Source organism: Geospiza fortis, unplaced genomic scaffold (genome assembly GCF_000277835.1).
Source record: "Geospiza fortis unplaced genomic scaffold, GeoFor_1.0 scaffold392, whole genome shotgun sequence".
Taxonomy (NCBI): Eukaryota; Metazoa; Chordata; class Aves; order Passeriformes; family Thraupidae; genus Geospiza; species Geospiza fortis.
Genome location: NW_005054541.1, coordinates 312,374 through 331,331, shown reverse-complemented (window position 1 = coordinate 331,331; position 18,958 = coordinate 312,374). Strand labels below are relative to the sequence as shown.

The window sequence follows — 18,958 nt, the reverse complement described above, 5'->3', positions numbered from 1 at the left end:
GGGAGTGGACTGGCTCTGGATATAGGGACCGGCACCAGGGTCGGGACTGGCCCTGGAAATATCCACTTCTGGGTATAGGGACCGGCACCAGGACTGGCTCTGGATGTAGGGACTGGGAGCGGGACTGGCTCTGGATATAGGGACTGGGATCAGGATCGGGACTGGTCCTGGACATAGGGACCAGCACTGGGATCAGGACCGTCACCGGGATCGAGGTGAACTGGGATGGGGACTGACATTGGGCAGGGAGGGTGTTGGCACCGGGACAGGGACGGTCTCTGGAACGGGGCTCACTCTTCTGTGGACCAGCACTGGAATAGTGACTGGCCCTGGACATTGGAGCTGACACCAGCATGGGGACCAGAACCGGCACAGGGATCAGCCCCGGGATAGGGAGGAGGGGGTGTCATTCCACCCGGGACTAGCACCCGCTGGAAGTGGAACTGGGATGGAGCCTGGCCCTGGGCACAGGAACTGGCACAGGGATGGAGTGTGGCCCTGGGCACAGGGACTGGCACTGGGATGGACCCTGGCCCTGGGCACAGGGACTGGCACTGGGCACAGGGACTGGCACAGGGATGGAGCCTGGCCCTGGGCACAGGGACTGGCACTGGGCACAGGGACTGGCACAGGGATGGAGCGTGGCCCTGGGCACAGGGACTGGCACTGGGATGGTGACTGACCCAGACCAGCAGACTGGCACCAGCATGGGGCCAGCCCTGGGACCAGCACCGGACTGGAGACCGCTTGCCTGGGGACTGACACGGGACAGGGATGAGACCTGGGCTGGGGACAGGGGTGAGAGGTCACCCCCCAGGGCCCAGCATCATCCCCAGGCACTGGGCCCAGCTGGGATCAGCCCACACCGACTGCAGCGCAGGGACTCGGCCTGGGGAGGGAGAACCTCGAGAAGGGCAGCAGGACCTGCCAGCCTCCAGATGTCTCAGGCCCTCTCACTCAAAATTCAGTGGGATGTGGCCAAGACGGAGACCTCGCCTGCTGCCTTCTCTTTTGACACGGTGATGGGACTGCTGCCCATTAAATTTCAAGCAGTAGTTGGATTTTTGGAAGCCCATTGCCAGACACCCGCCCTGCTTTTCCATCTGCTGGAATTTTCCCTGCCAGAACACGAAGGGTAAAAAGAAAAAACCCGACACCCAAGTGTCTGGCCCAGGGTGGCGCTGCGTGTGAACTTTATCTTCCCCTTCCCTACCGTGGCCTCTCTGCTCCTCTTGGATCAGCCCTGCAGTCACTAGCAGCGATTTTGGTGGTTTATTCATTTTTTGGGGTGGGAAGCAGCAGTTTCTCAGCCACAGTGCAGCCTTGGGGCTGGCACCCCGGCACAGGGAGTTGCCCTGGATTTGCAGGACTCCCGTCACTGCTGCAGCTCCAGGGAGAAGTGAAACTGCAGAGAGGAGCAGGATGGGTCAAAACCACCAAAGGAAAGGTTGTTTTTTTTCTAAACTTGGAGCAACCCCGTGACATGTCTGTGTGCTGCAGCTGCCCCTGACTCTTTGCATCCTCTGTGCTGCCATAAAACCCTTCCTGAAGGCAGGACAGCTCCTTCAGAGACACTCATCGTGCTCCAGAGAGTGCTAGATCCTACCTGGGATTCCCCAGGCTTTATCTGTTAGCTTTGATGGGTGCAGCGTCCCAGTTTCCTGAGTCCAGACTCCCCCTTTCCCTGTATTTAATCCAAGCAAAGGGAATGAAATGGCATTTTGGTGGAGGAAGGGGAGCTGGTATTGCCCCCTGCTTTTTTTTCCAGCTTATCTTTGATTAACCCTGGGAGTGATGATGAATCAGCACAGTTTCCACTCGTGACACCAGGAAGGCACTTGCTCACCCTGTGTTTCGGTGGGATGTAACTGCTCGAGGAGCTGGAAACACTGCTTGATGTTCCCCACAAAACTCAGCTGATCTTTTTCAGCCACATCCTGGGCTTTTTTTGGGGGGTCTGCTCACTTCCTGACCAGCTCAGCTGTGCTGGTTCAGGTCAGCTATCCAATAGAAGAGTCCCCTGTCCCACAGACCCTGAGCTCTCTGCTTCCTTCCTCCCTCAGCTATCGGGGACTGACTCTGGTGCTGACCTTCCTCTCCTACACCAGCTACCACCTCTCCCGAAAACCCATCAGCATCGTCAAGGTGAGCTCCAGCCAGGCCCCTGCTGTGGGACAGGGAGCCTGCAGAGGGCACATGGGGAGGGGGGTGCTGGCAGCACTTTGATTTCACCCCCTCTCTCTCTCCCTGCAGAGCCAGCTGCACCTCAACTGCTCAGCCTTGGGCCCGAACCCCCACAATGACTCCAACAGCACCACATGGTGCAGCTGGGCCCCCTTTGGTAAGGCTGAGTCCCCCCAGGCACCCAAAACCCACACTTGTGGCAGCTGAGTTGGGCTCCCCCCCCATTCCCTAGCACCAGGTCGTGGCCAGGGTTTGGCAGGGAGCCAGCTGCTCATTAGGCACCCGGAGGTAATTAAGTGATGAAGATCTGTCCCATGCCCCTGGGACAAAGGGCAGCAGCAGGTGGTGAAGTCCAGGACAGGACCAGGTCCCAGTGCTGATGGCACCTGGCCATGCCCCCAGAAGCCCCCGTGGGGACCAGGCTTTTGGGAATGGGGGACAAGACCAAGCCAGCAGCCAACAGGGAGGGGACACAAAATGGAGGCCAGGCTGAGGTGGCCCTAATATTTGTTTTCCAGATGGGGACAACTACAAGGAACTTTTTGGGGCGCTGGATAATGCCTTCCTGGTGGCCTACGCCATCGGGATGTTTATCAGGTACCCAGGGCCTTCCCCCCCACTCACCAGTTTGCACCAGTCTGGTGGAAGCTGGTTTCCATGGGGATGGGCTCGTGCTAACAGGGAAGCAGCCAGGGATCCGCTCAGGATTCGGGAGCTGGCTCTGTGTGATGTGCCCATTGCTGGCACCACCCGTGACAGCTTCTGTTGTGCTCTCCCCTCTCTCTGCAGCGGCATTTTTGGGGAGCGCCTCCCCCTGCGCTATTACCTGTCGGGGGGGATGGTGCTGAGCGGGCTCTTCACCGCCCTCTTCGGCCTCGGCTACTTCTGGGACATCCACGTCCTCTGGTACTTCATCATCGTGCAGGTGTGTTGTGCGGGATGGTGCCTCTCGGGTTTTGGTTGGTAATTGCTGCCCTGAGATGTGCAGGATGTCTCTGCTTCGGCCCGTGCGGCTGAAGAAAGAGTCAAAGCTCTTCAGTTTTCGGTCTTGAGGTTGTTTATTAATTCTTATCGATAAAATTTTCTTTCTGCCCAGCCGAGATCTGCTCAGCAGGGCAGCCACAGGCACTCTGACCACCCTCAGGGCGGTGTTGTCCTTTTATACTACAAACTACCTAAAACATAACACTTAATTCCCAATACCTATCACCTGTGTTAGACAGTGAGCTTCTATTCTAAACCAATCCCAAAGTGCCAGCATCACAGCAGAAGATGGAGACCAAGAAGAAGAAGAAGAAGGAGAAAGGCTAGAGATGCCCAAGTTCCTCCATCTTGTCCCCAAAACCCCCATACCAAAAATCCTAAAATCTACATTTTCACCCTGTGATAATTTTATTATTATACTATTTGAACTTCTGTGACTTTCAGGTCCTCATACAAAGCTGGTAACTTGCTCCAGGGGTCACAATCAAATCCCCAGGTGCTCTGGGCTGTGCCAGGGTCTCTGAGCCCCCCGGCGGGGTCCTGGCAACTCTGGACACCCAGAGGGATGTGCTGAGTTCCGACAGATGCCCAGGCTTTGCCTCCGTGGCCTCATCCCAGATTTTCAGTAGCGTTCAGGGGTTGGGGTGGCCCAGTTTCTGAGCAGGGCAGCCCTGAGCATTTGCTGTCCCCACAAAACCTGGCTGTGCGTGGCGTGGGCGTCGAAACCTCCGGGCGTGCCCGGCTCTGATCGGCGCGGGCAGCTGGTTTGGCAACACCAGCCACTCCCAGTTCAGCCATGGCAGCGATGCAAACGGCCCCAGGATTGCCCCAGCAGGGAAAAACACCAAACAAACCAAGTGTTTTCTCAACAGCTTTGGATAGGGGTGGCTGTTTTCGAGCCCGGTTGCCCAAAGCAGTGCAGGGCTCCGTGGCTGTGCCCGGTGCTTGCTGGGTGATGCTCCCGTCTCTTGCAGGTCTGCAATGGGCTGGTGCAGACCACAGGCTGGCCTGCTGTCGTGGCATGCGTTGGAAACTGGTTTGGCAAAGGAAAGTGAGTTTTTCTCCTCTGTGTCCCATGCCAGTCCTGGTCCCTGTTGACCCTGGCAGCCACCCCAGTGCCACTGACCCGGCTGTGTCCCCACCAGGAGAGGTTTGATCATGGGCATCTGGAACTCGCACACCTCTGTTGGCAACATCTTAGGGTCGCTCATTGCCGGTGCCTGGGTCTCCTCTGCCTGGGGCCTGTCCTTTGTTGTGCCTGGCATCATCATCGCCGTCGTGGGCATCATCTGCTTCTTCTTCCTCGTGGAGTGTGAGTGTTGTCATCTGGGGCACAGCAGACAAACAGTGTAGTGTATACAATTTTCCACCTTGCCCATCTCTAAGCATTTTTGGCAATCCCAAGTACTTATTTCCAACCTGTGGCTGGCAGGGATGTGGATCTGACCACCATGGGAATGCTCAGCATCTTTGGGGTTGTCCAGGCAGGCTCATCCCCCATACCAGTCATTCCTCTGGGCCTGTCTTTCTAGGAAATATCAGGGGAGTCTTTTGGGTTTTTACTGAGGAAGAGAGTACCCAGAGATGCAGCCTAGACCTGGGGGTTCCCAGCCCCTGTGAGATGCTGGAGGGAGACCAGGAGGAGTGGGGCTGCTCCAGGCTCTCCTCACAGGGTGTTCTTTCTCCCTGCAGATCCTGAGGATGTTGACTGCAATCCACCTCTGCATCACGTGAGTGGCCGATTCCCAAGGGGCCTGTCCTGGGCTGGGTGACACAACTGGGTCATCAGGTCGTAACCCATGTTCAGGTGGCACAGGGGATGGCTGTTGCTCTTCCACTGGGAGCATCCTCTGGGTCATGCCCCGCAATGTTTCAGCCTCCTCCAGCCACGAGAGCCACATCTCCTGCTTTTGGCTTGATTTTAGATGGCTGCTGATGAGAATCCTGGAGGAGTGACCACCAGTGAGAAGGATCCTGAAGCAGTGATCTCCAATGAGGGCCCACTCAGCCTGTCAGGCCAGAGCAGTGTGGATCACTCCAAGAGCCCCAAGGAGCCAGCTGAGGAGCCTGAAGCCATCAGCTTCTTTGGGGCACTTCGGATACCTGTGAGTGCTGGGATGGAGGAAAGAGCAAAGCCAGAGCAGCTCAGAGCATCCCCAGGGACACAGGAAAGCCCCACCATCCAGAGGTGACTGGGCTCCTGTGATGTCCCCTCCTCTCCTCCCAGGGCGTGGTGGAGTTCTCCCTGTGCCTGCTCTTTGCCAAGCTGGTGAGCTACACCTTCCTGTACTGGCTGCCCCTCTACATTGTCAACGTCGGTGAGTTTTGGGGACAGCGAGGTGGGAGTGAGCCTTGCGAGGGAAGCATCTCCTCACCCCTCTGCTCTCTCCCACAGCTCATTTCGGTGCCAAGGAAGCCGGGGACCTGTCGACCCTCTTTGATGTCGGGGGTATTTTAGGTTCGTCAACATACTGGGATGGAGGGGGTGGATCAGGGATGATTTAGGGACAATCCTGGCCTTGACCAGCCTTGGCTGGTCCCCTCTACAGGCAACACCATCTCTTTCCCCCAGGAGATTTATTCAGTGTTCACAGCACTCAGCAGGCAGCAAATGCCTCTCCATTTTATTTTGGCATCCATTTGTTTTGCCGGCCATCACAGCCTCTTTCCATCATTGCCATCACAGCCTCTTTCCTCAGGTCTCGCTTGCTCAGGCACTCCTTTTCCTACAGTTTGCAAGCGTGGAAGAGACCAGAGCGGCATGGAAATGCTGAGAAACCATCTGCAGGGAGGAAGTGGAAGGGATAAATCAAAACTCTTCACTCTGATGTTATTATGTTTAACCTTGGGGGCATACTGGTCAGAAGATGGGGGATGAAAGAGCATCATGTTGATTTTGGGCTGAGTTAGAACAAATCTCTGCCTTTGGGGCGGTGTGAGTGACACCTGTGACTCTTCCTTGCAGGGGGGATCTTCGCTGGCCTCATCTCTGACTACACTGGCGGCAGAGCCACCACGTGCTGCGTGATGCTGGTGGTGGCTGCTCCCATGGTGAGCTGTCACACGGGCTCCAAACCCGTCACGAGGCTTTCCTCCGCTCCGGCTCCTTTGAGTCACAGCTGCCTTCCTCCTCCCAAGCGCCGGGATGAGCTGGTCACGCGCCCGGCTGGGATCAGAGCTGGGATTCATTCACGTGCCCAGATGTTCCTGGGAGGGACGTCCAGCTCTAGGGGCTGGGGAGGGATTACAGAGACCTTGACAACTAAAAATACCCTGTAGGTTTTTCCATCCTGCCATAACTCTGCTCAAAACCTTGGGGGTCCCACCGAGCCCATCCAGCTTTTTTTGTCTCTTTGATTTTCATCCCAAAAGCCCCTGAGCCAATGGCCTGATGCTCCACTGGAACTTGGCCTGGACATTCTTCCCAGGCACCTGCACAGAGCTCATCTGGCTAATTAGCTGTAATCCAGTCCTGGCTGGCTCTGGGGTGGGAGCCTCTCCTGAAGGAGCTGGCACGTGCTGGGAAGCAGAGGGGCTGTGTCACGTCCACGGCCTTGAGAGCACCGTTGGGGCAAATTATGTCTGGCTGCAGCTGTGGGACGTGGCAGAGCCTCCCTGGCCATAAATTGTGGCAACCCCCCTGTTTGCCAGCTGCCAGGTATTTCATCATGCCAGTGGGATGCAGAGGTCAGGGGTGCACTCAGCCCCCCAGCCCAGCTGGTGCTTGGCACGAGCAGTAATTCAGGTCCCCACATTCTCCATCCCATTCCCAGAGTACTGCTGCAAGGAAAACTGTTGGTAAAACAGCTGGAGTAGCCATAACTGGTTCACCTTGTGTATCTTTTCCAGCTGTTCTTGTATAACCATGTGGGTCAGAATGGCATTGGCATATCAGTAGGTAAGGAGCTCCATGGTGCAGCTGGGTGCTGTCACTGAAGTGGTGATGGAAGACACTGAGGATTCACCTGCCTTTATTCCTCCTCTTGGGCCAGGCTCCCAGGCTGCATCTGGGGGAGGGTGGTGTTGGGTGGGTGTTCACTGCCTGCTGGTGGGGTCTTCATGGGAAAATGGAGATGCACAGGAGATGGATGGACAGCAGTCCACACATGGGCTGGGGATGATGGATCCAATGTCCTGCTGCTCCCAGTCCCTAAAGATTTAATCTCTTCCCGGGTACCCTGCAGCGATGCTGATCATCTGTGGAGCTCTGGTCAACGGGCCCTACGCGCTCATCACGACAGCAGTGTCGGCAGATTTGGTAAGAGGAGCCCCTCAGACCCCTCCATGCTGCCCCTGCACACCCAGAGGCTGTTCTCTCTTTCCCAGAGGGATTTTGCTGGGTTTTTTTCACTTTATTTTCCAATGTCTCCAAAGCCCAGTGGAGAAGGGCAGAGCTGTCACTGGTGCTGTGCTCCGCACCCTCCCTTAAACACAGGGGTTTTTCCTCTTGCTTTTTCACCTTGGCCACATGACTGTGTTTCAGCTTTGCTGCATTTCCCTCTGAGCACAAGCAGAGTGGAAATACTTGGTGGCAGATCCCCTGGGAATTTCTGCCTGCTGTTGGGGATCCATGGTTTGGCTGCAGGCAGCGTTTGAGTTTGGTCTTCCCATCTGTGGCTGGGTCTGACACATGGAAATTGCTGCCTGGGACATCAGCCTCACTGGGAAATGCCAGCCAGCACCCCAAAGCTGCTTCTGATCCTTGTGCTTATGCTTCCATCCTTACAGGGCACCCATGAATCTCTCAAAGGAAATGCCAAAGCCCTTTCGACCGTCACGGCCATCATCGACGGCACGGGATCTGTCGGTGTGTCCTGGGGGGTCTGGGGGTCCTGTCCTCTCTCAGGTGGGGACAGGGCTCACCTGGCTCCTGTGCCCCCCCACAGGTGCTGCCCTGGGGCCGCTGCTGGCAGGGCTGATCTCTCCCACGGGCTGGAATAACGTGTTTTACATGCTGATAGCAGCTGATGTCCTCGCTTGTCTGGTAGGTGTCTCCTTGCAGGACTCCTTTGTCTGCCCTGGGTGTCACAGCTCCCTTTTAGCTGCCTGCTCACTGCTGGAGGGCACAGATGGTTCTCTGAAGACATCCAGGGCAAACTGCAAAAGCCTCTATTGGCTCTTGGTTTTCTCAGCTTTTACAGACGTGGGGTAACTGAGAGGTGTTTCAAACAGATAGTTGAGTTATTGCTTCCTCTCACCAGGCACCATTTTGTTTTCTCAACTTTTACAGAGATGGGGCAACTGAGAAATATTTTAAAAGATTTTATTCTCAGTCTCAATAAATAGTGAGACACAAAAAACTCACCACCATTCCAGAAACGAACCTATTTCCCAGTTACAATACCTTATAAATGTTTTTCAACCTATACCCAATATTACTATTACTTTTAACACTAACCACCTATATTTTCTCCCCACATAGTCCTACTACAATACATCTTTCACAATTCTAATTCTCTAAAATATTGAATCCTTCTACAAAACCGTGTTTTGAAACTTATTAAAACTTATTTCTAGTTCAATCTCTCTCTCAACAATGTCATCTCTATTCCATAACCTTCCTAAGTCAACACACCTTATCTCAGTATTTACATACAAATATACAAGCTTTCTAAAACTTTCTGTCAAGCTTTGAGAATTCTTTACAAATCTATTCCCCACAGACTCCAAACCTCTGCTCTCACTTGGCTTTTCCCAGCAACCTCCTCCTCACTCAGGTTTAGTTCACATGACCTTTGCTGGGAAGAGCTGTAGGATTGATGTGCTGGGGTGGGAATGCTCCTGCCAAGGCTGGAGGCTGCAGTGCCCCTGTCCAGCTGTAGGATTGATGTGCTGGGGTGGGAATGCTGCTGCAAGGGCTGGAGGCTGCAGTGCCCCTGTCCAGCTGTAGGATTGATGTGCTGGGGTGGGAATGCTCCTGCCAAGGCTGGAGGCTGCAGTGCCCCCATCCAGCTGTAGGGTGGCAACGCTCCTGCCAAGGCTGGAGGCTGCAGTGCCCCCATCCAGCTGTAGGATTGATGTGCTGGGGTGGTGGGAATGCTGCTGCAAGGCTGGAGGCTGCAGTGCCCCAGCCACACAGCCATCCTCCACCCTTCCGTCCTCTTGCAGCTCCTTGCTCGTGTGGTGGTGAAGGAGGCCCGTGGCTGGTGTGGCCCCATGGCGAGGCAGAGAGGGTACGTAGCTGCCCCCCCGGCGTGGCCCCTGGTGCCAGGGTGCCCGGGCAGGCTGTCAGTGCTGCTGCAGAAGGATGTTTGTTACCCCTTGCTGTCGCTGCTGCATCTCCGCGCGGGCATCGCGAGGCCGCCTGCCCCACGTCCCGCTCCTGGGGCCACTGAGACATTTCCACCTCAAGCCAAGGCAGCACCGGGGGGATTTTAGCCACCTGCACCTCAGAAAACACTTGGGGTGCTAAACACAGTGTCCTTGTGTCTTTGTAGCTCTAGTGTGCAGCTAACAGAGTCAGTGATGGATGGGAGGTAGCTCGGTGTAAGTATCTTCACTTGAGCCTGAGGATTAAATGCAAACACAAGCCTGATCCATTGTGATTCTGAGTTTCACTTTGCAGGCTCAGCCTAGCAATAGCTGCTGCTCCAATCATTTAGGGCCGAGATCAAGACTTGAGAATCAAAAGATCAAATTGCAATGGCCAGGGAAGAGTGTGGGAGGGTGGGGGACTGGGTGGAAGGGGGTGGAGGGAGATGTGGCTGGGTAGTGCATCCTTGTCTCTGGCTGATTTAGCAGATACTGGCCCAGATGCCCAATCGATTGGCATTGATTAATGCACTTGAAACAACTGAATTTATAAGCTTTGCCCACCTGTGCAACTGAGCTTGATTACACACAGCCAGGGCTGGCTAATCAGACCTGCAGGCCAATCGCTGCAGCGAGTGTATCAATAATCCCCAAATCAGCACTGCCCTGGCTCTGATTGCCACCACCATCCCCGTGTGACACCTCAAGGAAGGGGCCACAGCCAGTCCTGGCAGTGGGGCTGCCACACCCCGACGCCCTGCGAACATTTTGTCCCTTATGTCTTGTGTTTGCAGGTGACAGACCAATAGTCTGGGCCTCGTGCTGCGGTAAGTGCAGCCCAAATCCCCTTCTCCGCCTGCCGGTGGAGGGCTGCCAGGCTCTGCTCTCTCCTGCCGGGGCTGGTTAGGGTGACAGCTGCCCTAAGGGTTGACAGCATCCGTGTCTGCACCAAACACTGCCTGGTTTCTGCTGGGGGAAGCAGCTGGCTCAGGTTGTGGCAGTGTCTTGAGGGCTTTGGGGAGTTTCTCTTGCAGAGAAGAGGCACAAACTGTAGGATTTTTGGGGACGTTTCAGCTTTGGGCGGAGACAAAACAGTGGCTGGATCTCCTGCTGGCGCCTGCTTCTCCTCCTGGTGCTGCGGACGGGGCTGCGCTTTCCCGGCAGCGGGAGGGAGCCGGGCACGGCCCAGCCCGGCCTGGGCGCGGCCCCGCGGGCGCTGCCAACGTGGGTTTGATCCCACCGGAGGAAGGGGCGAGGAGTGGTCAAAGGGCCCTGGCCAAACGCTTTTCTGGGTCAATTCTGCACCATCGGCCGTTTTATGAATAAAAACGTGTAAAATCTGTGTGGCCGCTCCATGCCGTGTCCTGAGAGGCTCGGCCAAGGCTGTGAATACCCGGGGCAGTGATCACACCCCTCTCCTTGCTTTTCTCTTGTTTGTGAGCCTGACCCATCCAGACCCTGCTTGGTATTCCAGGGTCTGGATCAGGAGGATGTTGCCAAGTCACTTTAGGCACCGCCTCACCAACAAAGCGCTGCTTATTCTACACAGGCAACATCCCTGGGCTGAGCCCAAATTAAGCCAGGTTTACTCCTTGACTCATCCCACTGCAAAAAACCCAAAAGACTAAACCTAATGTTTTCCCTGATTATTAATCCAAAATCATACAATTTAGCTCCAAAAGAAGAACCCCATGCGTCAGCCCCCACAGCACGCCGAACTGTTCACACGCTCTGCTGCTCTCGGTCGGTGCGGGCAGCTGATCGCCCTCGATCAGGAGCGGCCCCAGGAGGCGGCGGTGCCGCTCGCTGCCAGCCCTGCCGGCTCCCCGGGCAGCCACGGGGCTCGGAAGCCCCCACGGTGTGAGTGACTGAAGCCAGGCCAGCTGTGCAGCCAGCTGTGCGCTCGGGGAGGGGATGACTTTGGTGTGCGCGGAGCCGGGGCGCTGGGAAGCCGCGGGGTGTGATTGCAGTGCCCTGGGATGTGACTGCATCCCCTGGGATGTGATTTGCATCCCCTGGGATGTGACTGCATCCCCTGGGGTGTGATTGCAGTGCCCTGGGATGTGACTGCATCCCCTGGGATGTGATTGCAGTGCCCTGGGATGTGATTGCATCCTCTGTGTTGTTTTTTTGCATCCCCTTGGGTCTTTGTAGTCCCCTGGCATGTGCTGGGGGAATACATCCCCTGGGATGTTTGCAGTGTCCTGAGGTGTGTTTGCAGTGCCCTGGGATGTGATTCCGTCCCCTGGGGTGTGATTCCATTCCCTGGGATGTGACTGCATCCCCTGGGATCTTTGCAGTCCCCTGGGATGTGTTTGCAATGCCCTAGGATGTGACTGCATCCCCTGAGATGTGACTGCATCCCCTGGGGTGTTTGCAGTGCCTGGGGTGTGATTCCATCCCCTGGCATGTGTTTGCAGTCCCTGGGGTGTGATTCCATCCCCTGGGGTGTGTTTGCATCCTCTCACCACCCGAGGATCGGGGGTTGTGCCTGGCTCCGGGGCTCTGCCCAGCAGGGCCAGGGGCTCTGTGTGTGCCTGGGATAAATCGCAGCTCTAATTGACTTCACCTCCTTGGATCTTGACCCGAGGAGAAAACATCTGGGCCTGATGTGATTTTATTAAGTGCTGATTTCATCAGCAAAGGGGAAAAAAAGGGTGGGGTGAGGAAAGGAGGAAACTTGCAGCCAGTTGGAGCAGCTCCCTGTAAACCTGTGGGGATGATGGAGTGGCACAGGGGTCAGGCAGCCTGGAGAGTGGCAGCTGCAGGTTTGAGGTGCCCAAACGACGGCCTTCAATCCCCTCCACTGTGGCTGGTGGTGCTCAATGTGCCTTGGGGAAAAAAGCAGGGAAAATGATGGAGCAGGCAGAGAAAAACAAAATCCCCAACTGCCCTTTTTCCCAGGAAAACTTTGGTCCCAGGGAGAGGTGTCACTGCAAGGTCTGTCCCCAGCACAGCCTCGGGGTGACCCTGCAGTGTCCCCAGGCCCGTGGCACTCGTGGCCTCTGTGGGCACAGGGACCTTGCTGCTGGCAGGGATCCCTGAGCTGGGTGAGAAGGCCCTGTCAGTGCCCGTGTGATGGAGCTCTCACACTGCTGAGTGACCTGACGGCATCCTCCTGGGGAGGGAGGCCTCCAAATACCCCTTCAAACAGAAAATCCTCTAAGTCCTGTCACACATGGGGGCTCATTGCAACAGCAAGTTGGTTTGGGGGATTTTTCCCCCCTTTCTTCCCTTTTTTTTTTTTTGCTTTCCCCCCTCCTGCTTGTTCTTTCAGCTGCTTACAATTTTTCTGGGACAAATTTAGGCCTGGGCCGTGTCCCACTTATGTTTGGAAAGTCTGAGCAGCCTTGGCTCTGCTGCCAGGAGTGAGGAGAAAGGGCACACAGCCCATGGCAGTTTCAAACTTAAAATGAAAGGAGCCAAAGAAAACTCCAGATCTCTCTGAGCTTTGGGATTGAAGGGTGAGTGGGAAGGCAGAGAGGGGATCCCCTGGGTTTGGCTTAGCCATAAAAAAACCTGTTTAAATGGAGCTGAGCTCCTCTGGGAGGGATCTGGAGGACAACTCACCTTGTTCCTCCCCTGCTGGCTAAGGGGCTGCTGCTTTTCCTGTGCCATGACCCCTTTGGCCCTGCCCTGAGAGCATGGACAGTGTCCACCTCTGTCCTGTGATGGGACAATCCCACCCCAGACGGGCTCTTTGGGTGTGCTAAATGCAGTGTTTGGGTTTTTGTGTGGGTGACCCCACAGTCCCCCGGCCCAGCAATGCCTTCCCCCAGGAGGAGGCAGACGGGCAAGAGGCTGCTCAGATTTTGGAGGAATGCTGCTGGTCTGCAGGGAAGGTGAAGAGGTGGCTGGGGCACGCTCTCTAATTACCTATGCAAGGAGCAGCTGGCAAAGGCTGAAGGGCTTTTTAATTAGCAGCCAAAGGCAAATCAGGATCCAGCAGCAGGGAAGCTGAAGTCAGCAAAGTCAAGGTGGAAATCTGAGGGCAGTTTTTCCAGCGAGGGTAATTAAGTGCCAGCAGAGAGCAGCGTGAGACATGAGGAATTGCCATCATTCAAGGAGCTTAAATCAAGGAGAGGAGTTTCCCCTGCAGACACTCCTGCTCCTTCCATCTCTGCTTTGGCGCTGCTCCCTGCCCTCCCCGGGGAGGAGGGAGCAGCTGCCCTCAGGCTGGTGAGCCTGGCACTCCCGGGGCATCCTGGTGCAGGGGCATCCCTGCTCATTTCTAAGGAACCAGGCACAGAATTCAGGGAGATAAAAGGGCTGCTCTTCCCCCTGGCCTGAAAGCAGCCAGCCTGCCCTCATCCTGGCACACAGCAGCTTTCTTGAGCTGAGATTCAGCCTGATTTTCTGCGTGCACCTGGGACATGGCAGCTCTGGTTCTCATCCTGCAGGAGGAAGGCTGGGTCAGTTTGGGCTGGAGCAGGGCTCCTTGGCTTTAACATCCTCTGAGGTCCCAAAATCCTCACCTGTCACTGAGAGGTTGGGGTGTAAGGCAAACCTGCCCTCCTGTGGCACGTTAATTCCAAAAGAAAGGCTCAGGCTGCTAGATGGAGGCAGATGTGCTAGAAGGGATTATCCTCCAGGAGCTGGGGTTTTGGGATGTGGATGGAAGCAAAAAGTCACCGTTTGGGGCTGGTTGGGAAGCAGCTCTGGCTCATACCAATTCCTTGATGTGGTCTTTCCTGTTCCAAAAATAAACAGGAACCGTTTGGAAAGCCCCTGTGTGGGGAGGAGCAGAACTCCCCAGAATAAATAAATACACAGAGAGCCCGGGCTGAGTTCATCCAGCTGGTGGCTCCCCACTGCCAGGGGCTGTGAAGGATGAGGATGAAGCTCAGAATGTCTCAGTGGGGGTGAGGGCATGTGAGGGGTTCCAGTTAATGGGGTTTTTGAGAAAATGCTGCAATGACCTCCTTGAGCAGGAGCTGCTGTGTCTCTCTTGCAGCATGGCTTTCTGCTCTCCCCAGAATAACTGCTGCTCTATCAGCCTTTCAACTCATTTTAGTCACAAACAGTTGAGAGGACAGAAAAAGCCCTTATTTGGGTTTAATTACAGCACAAAATGGGGAGAAATTTCGCGTTCCTGCTGTTAGGGTTGGGTTTTTAGTGCCCCAGCTGCTTTTGCTGTGGTTTCCCTCCCATTTGCTGGACTGAAGCCCTGGTGAAACTGTGGCCTCACTGAGGCTCCCAAATCACCCCACAAACACAGGGATAACAGCACAGCAGGCACAGAGCTGTGACACTCTATGTTCATTAATGTTATTAGCACAATGAATTAAATATGAATTTTGTTTCAGGTGTAACATCAAAATCACCAGGAGACCTCAATGTGCTTGTGCTGCATAAATGCTCAGCATTTCCTCAACACACTCCCTCGTCATGGGCTTCAGGACAGGAAGGGATTGAGCATGGCTGCAGTTTGGAAAGCAGAGATGCCTCTTCTCTGCTTTTTTTGGGACTGTACTTACATTTTTTAGCTGACTGAGTCAGTGCTCTGGGGTGCTGGGGCATTTTCTGCCAGGGAAGCATCACCTCCACACCCACTGGCTCTGCCTTATCAATCTTTCATGTCCTGAAAGCTCTGCTTGGTGACTGACAGCTGTCAGGACAGGGCTGGAAAATGACAGTGAGTTCTTTAATTTACTGTCGTCAGCTCAAAATAAAAAAAAAATAAAAAAAAGAAAAAAAATCTTTAAAATGGGGGAAAAAATCTGAGTTTCTGCCCTGAAGTTTTTGGCTGTATTGACCTTGACCACTGCTCACTGGCTTTGCCCTCGCTGCAGAGCTGTCTCACTTGATCTCACTTGCTGCCTGCTCAAGGCTGAGCAGCCCCATCCCTGTGGGGCTGGAGAACATGAACAATAACAGAGCCCACCTCACCCCTGTGTCCCAGACATCTTTCATGGAAAATCCTTTCCTTAGGATTTTTCCTCCTGAGAAGCTGAGAGACCTCAGGAACAAAATGTAAGCAATGGTTATCTGCTGCTGTGGAATGCAACAGGTGCATCTGTGATTGGTCTCATGTGGTTGTTTCTAATTAATGGCCAATAACAACCCAGCTGGCTCAGACTCTCTGTCTGAGCCACAAACCTTTGTTATCATTCTTTCCTATTCTATTCTTAGCTAGCCTTCTGATGAAATCCTTTCTTCTATTCTTTTAGTATAGTTTTAATGTAATACATATAATAAAATAATAAATCAAGCCTTCTGAAACATGGAGTCAGATCCTCGTCTCTTCCCTCATCCTCGGACCCCTGTGAACACCACCCCACCCCTTCCCTGTGGGAGCCTCTCCCCAGTGTGCAGGGAGGGTAAAAAGGCTTCTTCCCTGCTACAAAACAGGCACAGGATGCTCCAGGCCACCAGAAATGCTTTTCTCCTGCAATTTAAAATCTCTTTTGAGATTTCCTGCAGGAAAACAAGCTGCTGCCACGGAGGGCACAGAGCAGCAGTGGCTCTGCAGACAGCTCGTGCCACTGCTGCCCTCAGCTTCATCTCAGCACAGGCTCTGCTTCAGCAGCACTGCTCCCCTGGCTTTCCCCCAAAAACAGGGACAAAAATGGCATTCGACTCCATTGCTGCTCCTGCAGAACACAGGGAGTGTTTTCTCCCCCAGGAGGGGAAAAGAGGGACAGGGTGAGCAGCAGCTCCAGCAGGATCTGTGCTAGAATTGAGCAAAGGTTTGAAGTTTTAGGGCGGCAGCAACTGTGAGCCTTTGGCAGCACCCAGGTGGCACCTCAGGGCCTTCACAGGCAGGGAACAGCCAGGTACCAGCACTTTCCATGGCTGGCAGCACTGCTCAGCACCAGGGAGGGCAGACACAGCTTTTTGCTCACTCCTGGGAGGGCAGCTTTCCATTTGCTGGTCTGGATCACTTTGCATTCACTCCCCACTCCAAAGCCTCTGATTTCCAGTCCAAGGCACCATCCCAAACAATCCACAGCCACACACTGATGTTTGTTTGGGTTTTTTTTCTCAAACCCAGATAAAAGGCAGCTCTCATGGGCACTGTCACCACAGTGTGGCCAAATGTGACATCCCCGTGGAATAAATCAAGCCTGAGTCAGGGATTTCTCAAAGAGTTTTATTAAACCACAGTGAAAAAGGAGCAGTAACAAACTGCTCTCGTTTGTGACTTGTTTGTTTGTTTGCTCCACCCATCTCTTGTGGGTAACAACAACAAACCATCTCGGTTCAGTGCACGGAATCAGGGGCAGCACCAAGTGCTGGATCTCAGCTCTCTGTGAACGAGAGCAGCATTCAGAGGTTCACACACCTTTGCAGGTGCAGAGGCTTGAACCCCTGGGGAGGAAGGAGCTCATGCTCAGACCAAACTTTGCTTTTTAAGATGGAGCAAAGGCTTCACTTGCTTCACTGGCTCTTTCTGAGCTCAGAAAGAACATCAGGGTCACCTCCAGAGCAGCCTCCTGGTGTCTCCTGGTTTATTCCCATGTATCAGGATCTCCTCTTTGCAGAGACTGCTGTCTCTATCTGCTGTGGAGTGGCTTGGCATACACAGGCTCCATGAGATGGTAAATCAGGAACAGGAAGAGGCAGCCGAGGAACACCAGGCTCATCACAGCCAGGAGGATGAAGCGCCCGATGAGGAAGGTGTCCACAACCTGCAGGGGAGAGAAACACAAAGATCCCAGCAGGTCACAGCCCCAGCCTGCTCCAGGAGCCGGGAGGGAGCACACCACTGTCACAGACATCCTTTTCACAAAAATCCTTTCTTTAGGATTTTTTCCTTCTGGGAAGCTGAGGCCCCAGAAACAAAAGGTAAACAATAGGTTATCTGCTTCTGTGGAATGCAACAGGTCAGTTCTGGATTGGCCCAGATTGAGTGTTTGGAAATAATGGCCAATCCAGAACTGAGCTCTCTCGGACACAGTCCGAGAGAGCAAGGTTTGTTGATCATTCTTTACTTTCTATTCTTAGGTAGTTAGCAGCTTCTGGAAACTCTCCTTTTCTTTTCTTTTTAGTATAGTATAATAGATGTATATATCATAACATAATAAATCAAGCCTTCTGATCATGGAGCCCATCTCGTCTCTTCCTTCACCCCGAAAATCTTGTGACCAACCGGCGACACACCACGTCCTGCAAAAAAGAACCTCTGGGGCTCCCCCAGGCTCCTCTCCTTGCTTTTCATCCCTGGATGAGCAGTGTGTGACAAATGAGAACGAGAATCCCTGCAAAAAGCTGCTGGGAATGTTAATGTGGAGCAGCAGAGCTCTGAGCACAGGGAAGAGGCAGCAGTCAAGCCCTGCAGCAGTTCTCCCCAGCCACAAACCTCCAGCCCTGACTCCCTTTTAGAAGGGAGACGGCGAGAAAAGAGAAAAAATAACAATTAAAAATAAAGCTGTGGTAGCTAGGCAAGACAAAGAGAGGCCCACGGCGAGGAGCTGTTTATGAAACCCCCTCTCTGCTCCCCAGACCCCCCAGAGCTCTGCTCAGCCCCAGCTCAGCTTTATCCATCGCATTAGCTCAGCCCTGGTGCTCCTGCTGAGAGTCTCTGGTGAGCCCAGGGCTGGCTCCTTCTGCACGTTTCACTTTTTAATTAGCCAATTAGCAGAGTTTTGGTGCAGAAAGCCCAGGTCATGTATTATTGATAGGCAGGGCAGGTCCAGTCCAATTGAAGATCCGTGAAAAAATAAAGCTTTCCAATTCCATTTGCCTCCCAGGCAACAAACACGCACTGGGCTGCTCTTCATCTCGCTCCTAACCTTCACAGGAGCAGGTCAGATGTGACACAGAGAGAAGAAAAGAACATTACAAGTCTCTTTTAGTAGGGATTTACACAGAACAAGAACCAGAAAAGCAATGATTAACACGCATTAATAATAGAACGGAGGAAACAGCACCTGAAAGGGCACAAAAGTTTTGTGTATTCAAAGCCCAGAGAGCTCTGGGAGAGCTCAAGGTGGCAGCTCAGACAGCGTGATGAAAAACTGGGGAGATCCCTGGGCCTGACAAGGCAGGTGGCTTCGTGCTCAAGCATGGCAGGAACCCACAAGAGAGCTGAAGAGCTGTAACTGGGCTTTAACCAGAAACCAGAGCTGAGGGAAAAGTTGATAAGGAAAAAAAGCTGATAAGGGAATGGCAGAGAGGGAGCAGAGGCTGCTGGAGCTGGGAGGGACCAAAGCAGGAGGGACCAAAGCAGGAGGGACCAAAGCAGGAGGGCAATCCCTGCACAGAGTCCCTGGGGACGGGAGGAGGGAGCCAAACCCCACGGGTCAGCTGGACCAGTGAGTAAATCAGCAATTTAGTCACAGAAATTAACAGCTCCCAGCTCCACCAGTGACACAGCCTGTGCCGGAGGGAGAGCACAGAGGCAGCACGGGGCAGTCTCGGGGCACGGGGGTGGTACCGGGGCTGTCTGAGCTAAAAGCAATTCCCGGGGCCTCAGGGCATGCTGCAGCCCATCCCCGGGGTAAGGACATTCCCAGGGCATCCTGCAGCCCATCCCGGGATGAGGATCCATTCCCAGAGCTCCAGGATGGCCGCAGGGCCGTCCCTGGCTCAGTGA

General features: G+C 54.3%; 1 protein-coding gene across 1 annotated transcript in view; it reads left to right on the top strand.

The window, feature by feature from the left end:
* Positions 1-9,703, top strand: part of SLC37A2 (solute carrier family 37 member 2) — an 11,269-nt gene extending 1,566 nt beyond the window's left edge. The window contains exons 2-17 of the mRNA XM_031063903.1: positions 2,064-2,145; positions 2,254-2,341; positions 2,703-2,781; positions 2,974-3,109; positions 4,143-4,219; positions 4,314-4,480; positions 4,861-4,898; positions 5,094-5,273; positions 5,396-5,486; positions 5,564-5,626; positions 6,134-6,219; positions 7,018-7,066; positions 7,353-7,426; positions 7,897-7,975; positions 8,055-8,152; positions 9,277-9,703. Coding sequence (XP_030919763.1) covers positions 2,064-2,145; positions 2,254-2,341; positions 2,703-2,781; positions 2,974-3,109; positions 4,143-4,219; positions 4,314-4,480; positions 4,861-4,898; positions 5,094-5,273; positions 5,396-5,486; positions 5,564-5,626; positions 6,134-6,219; positions 7,018-7,066; positions 7,353-7,426; positions 7,897-7,975; positions 8,055-8,152; positions 9,277-9,546 — 1,657 coding nt within the window. The 3' untranslated portion in view covers positions 9,547-9,703. The remainder of the gene's footprint in view (positions 1-2,063; positions 2,146-2,253; positions 2,342-2,702; positions 2,782-2,973; positions 3,110-4,142; positions 4,220-4,313; positions 4,481-4,860; positions 4,899-5,093; positions 5,274-5,395; positions 5,487-5,563; positions 5,627-6,133; positions 6,220-7,017; positions 7,067-7,352; positions 7,427-7,896; positions 7,976-8,054; positions 8,153-9,276) is intronic.
* The last annotated feature ends 9,255 nt before the right edge of the window (positions 9,704-18,958 follow it).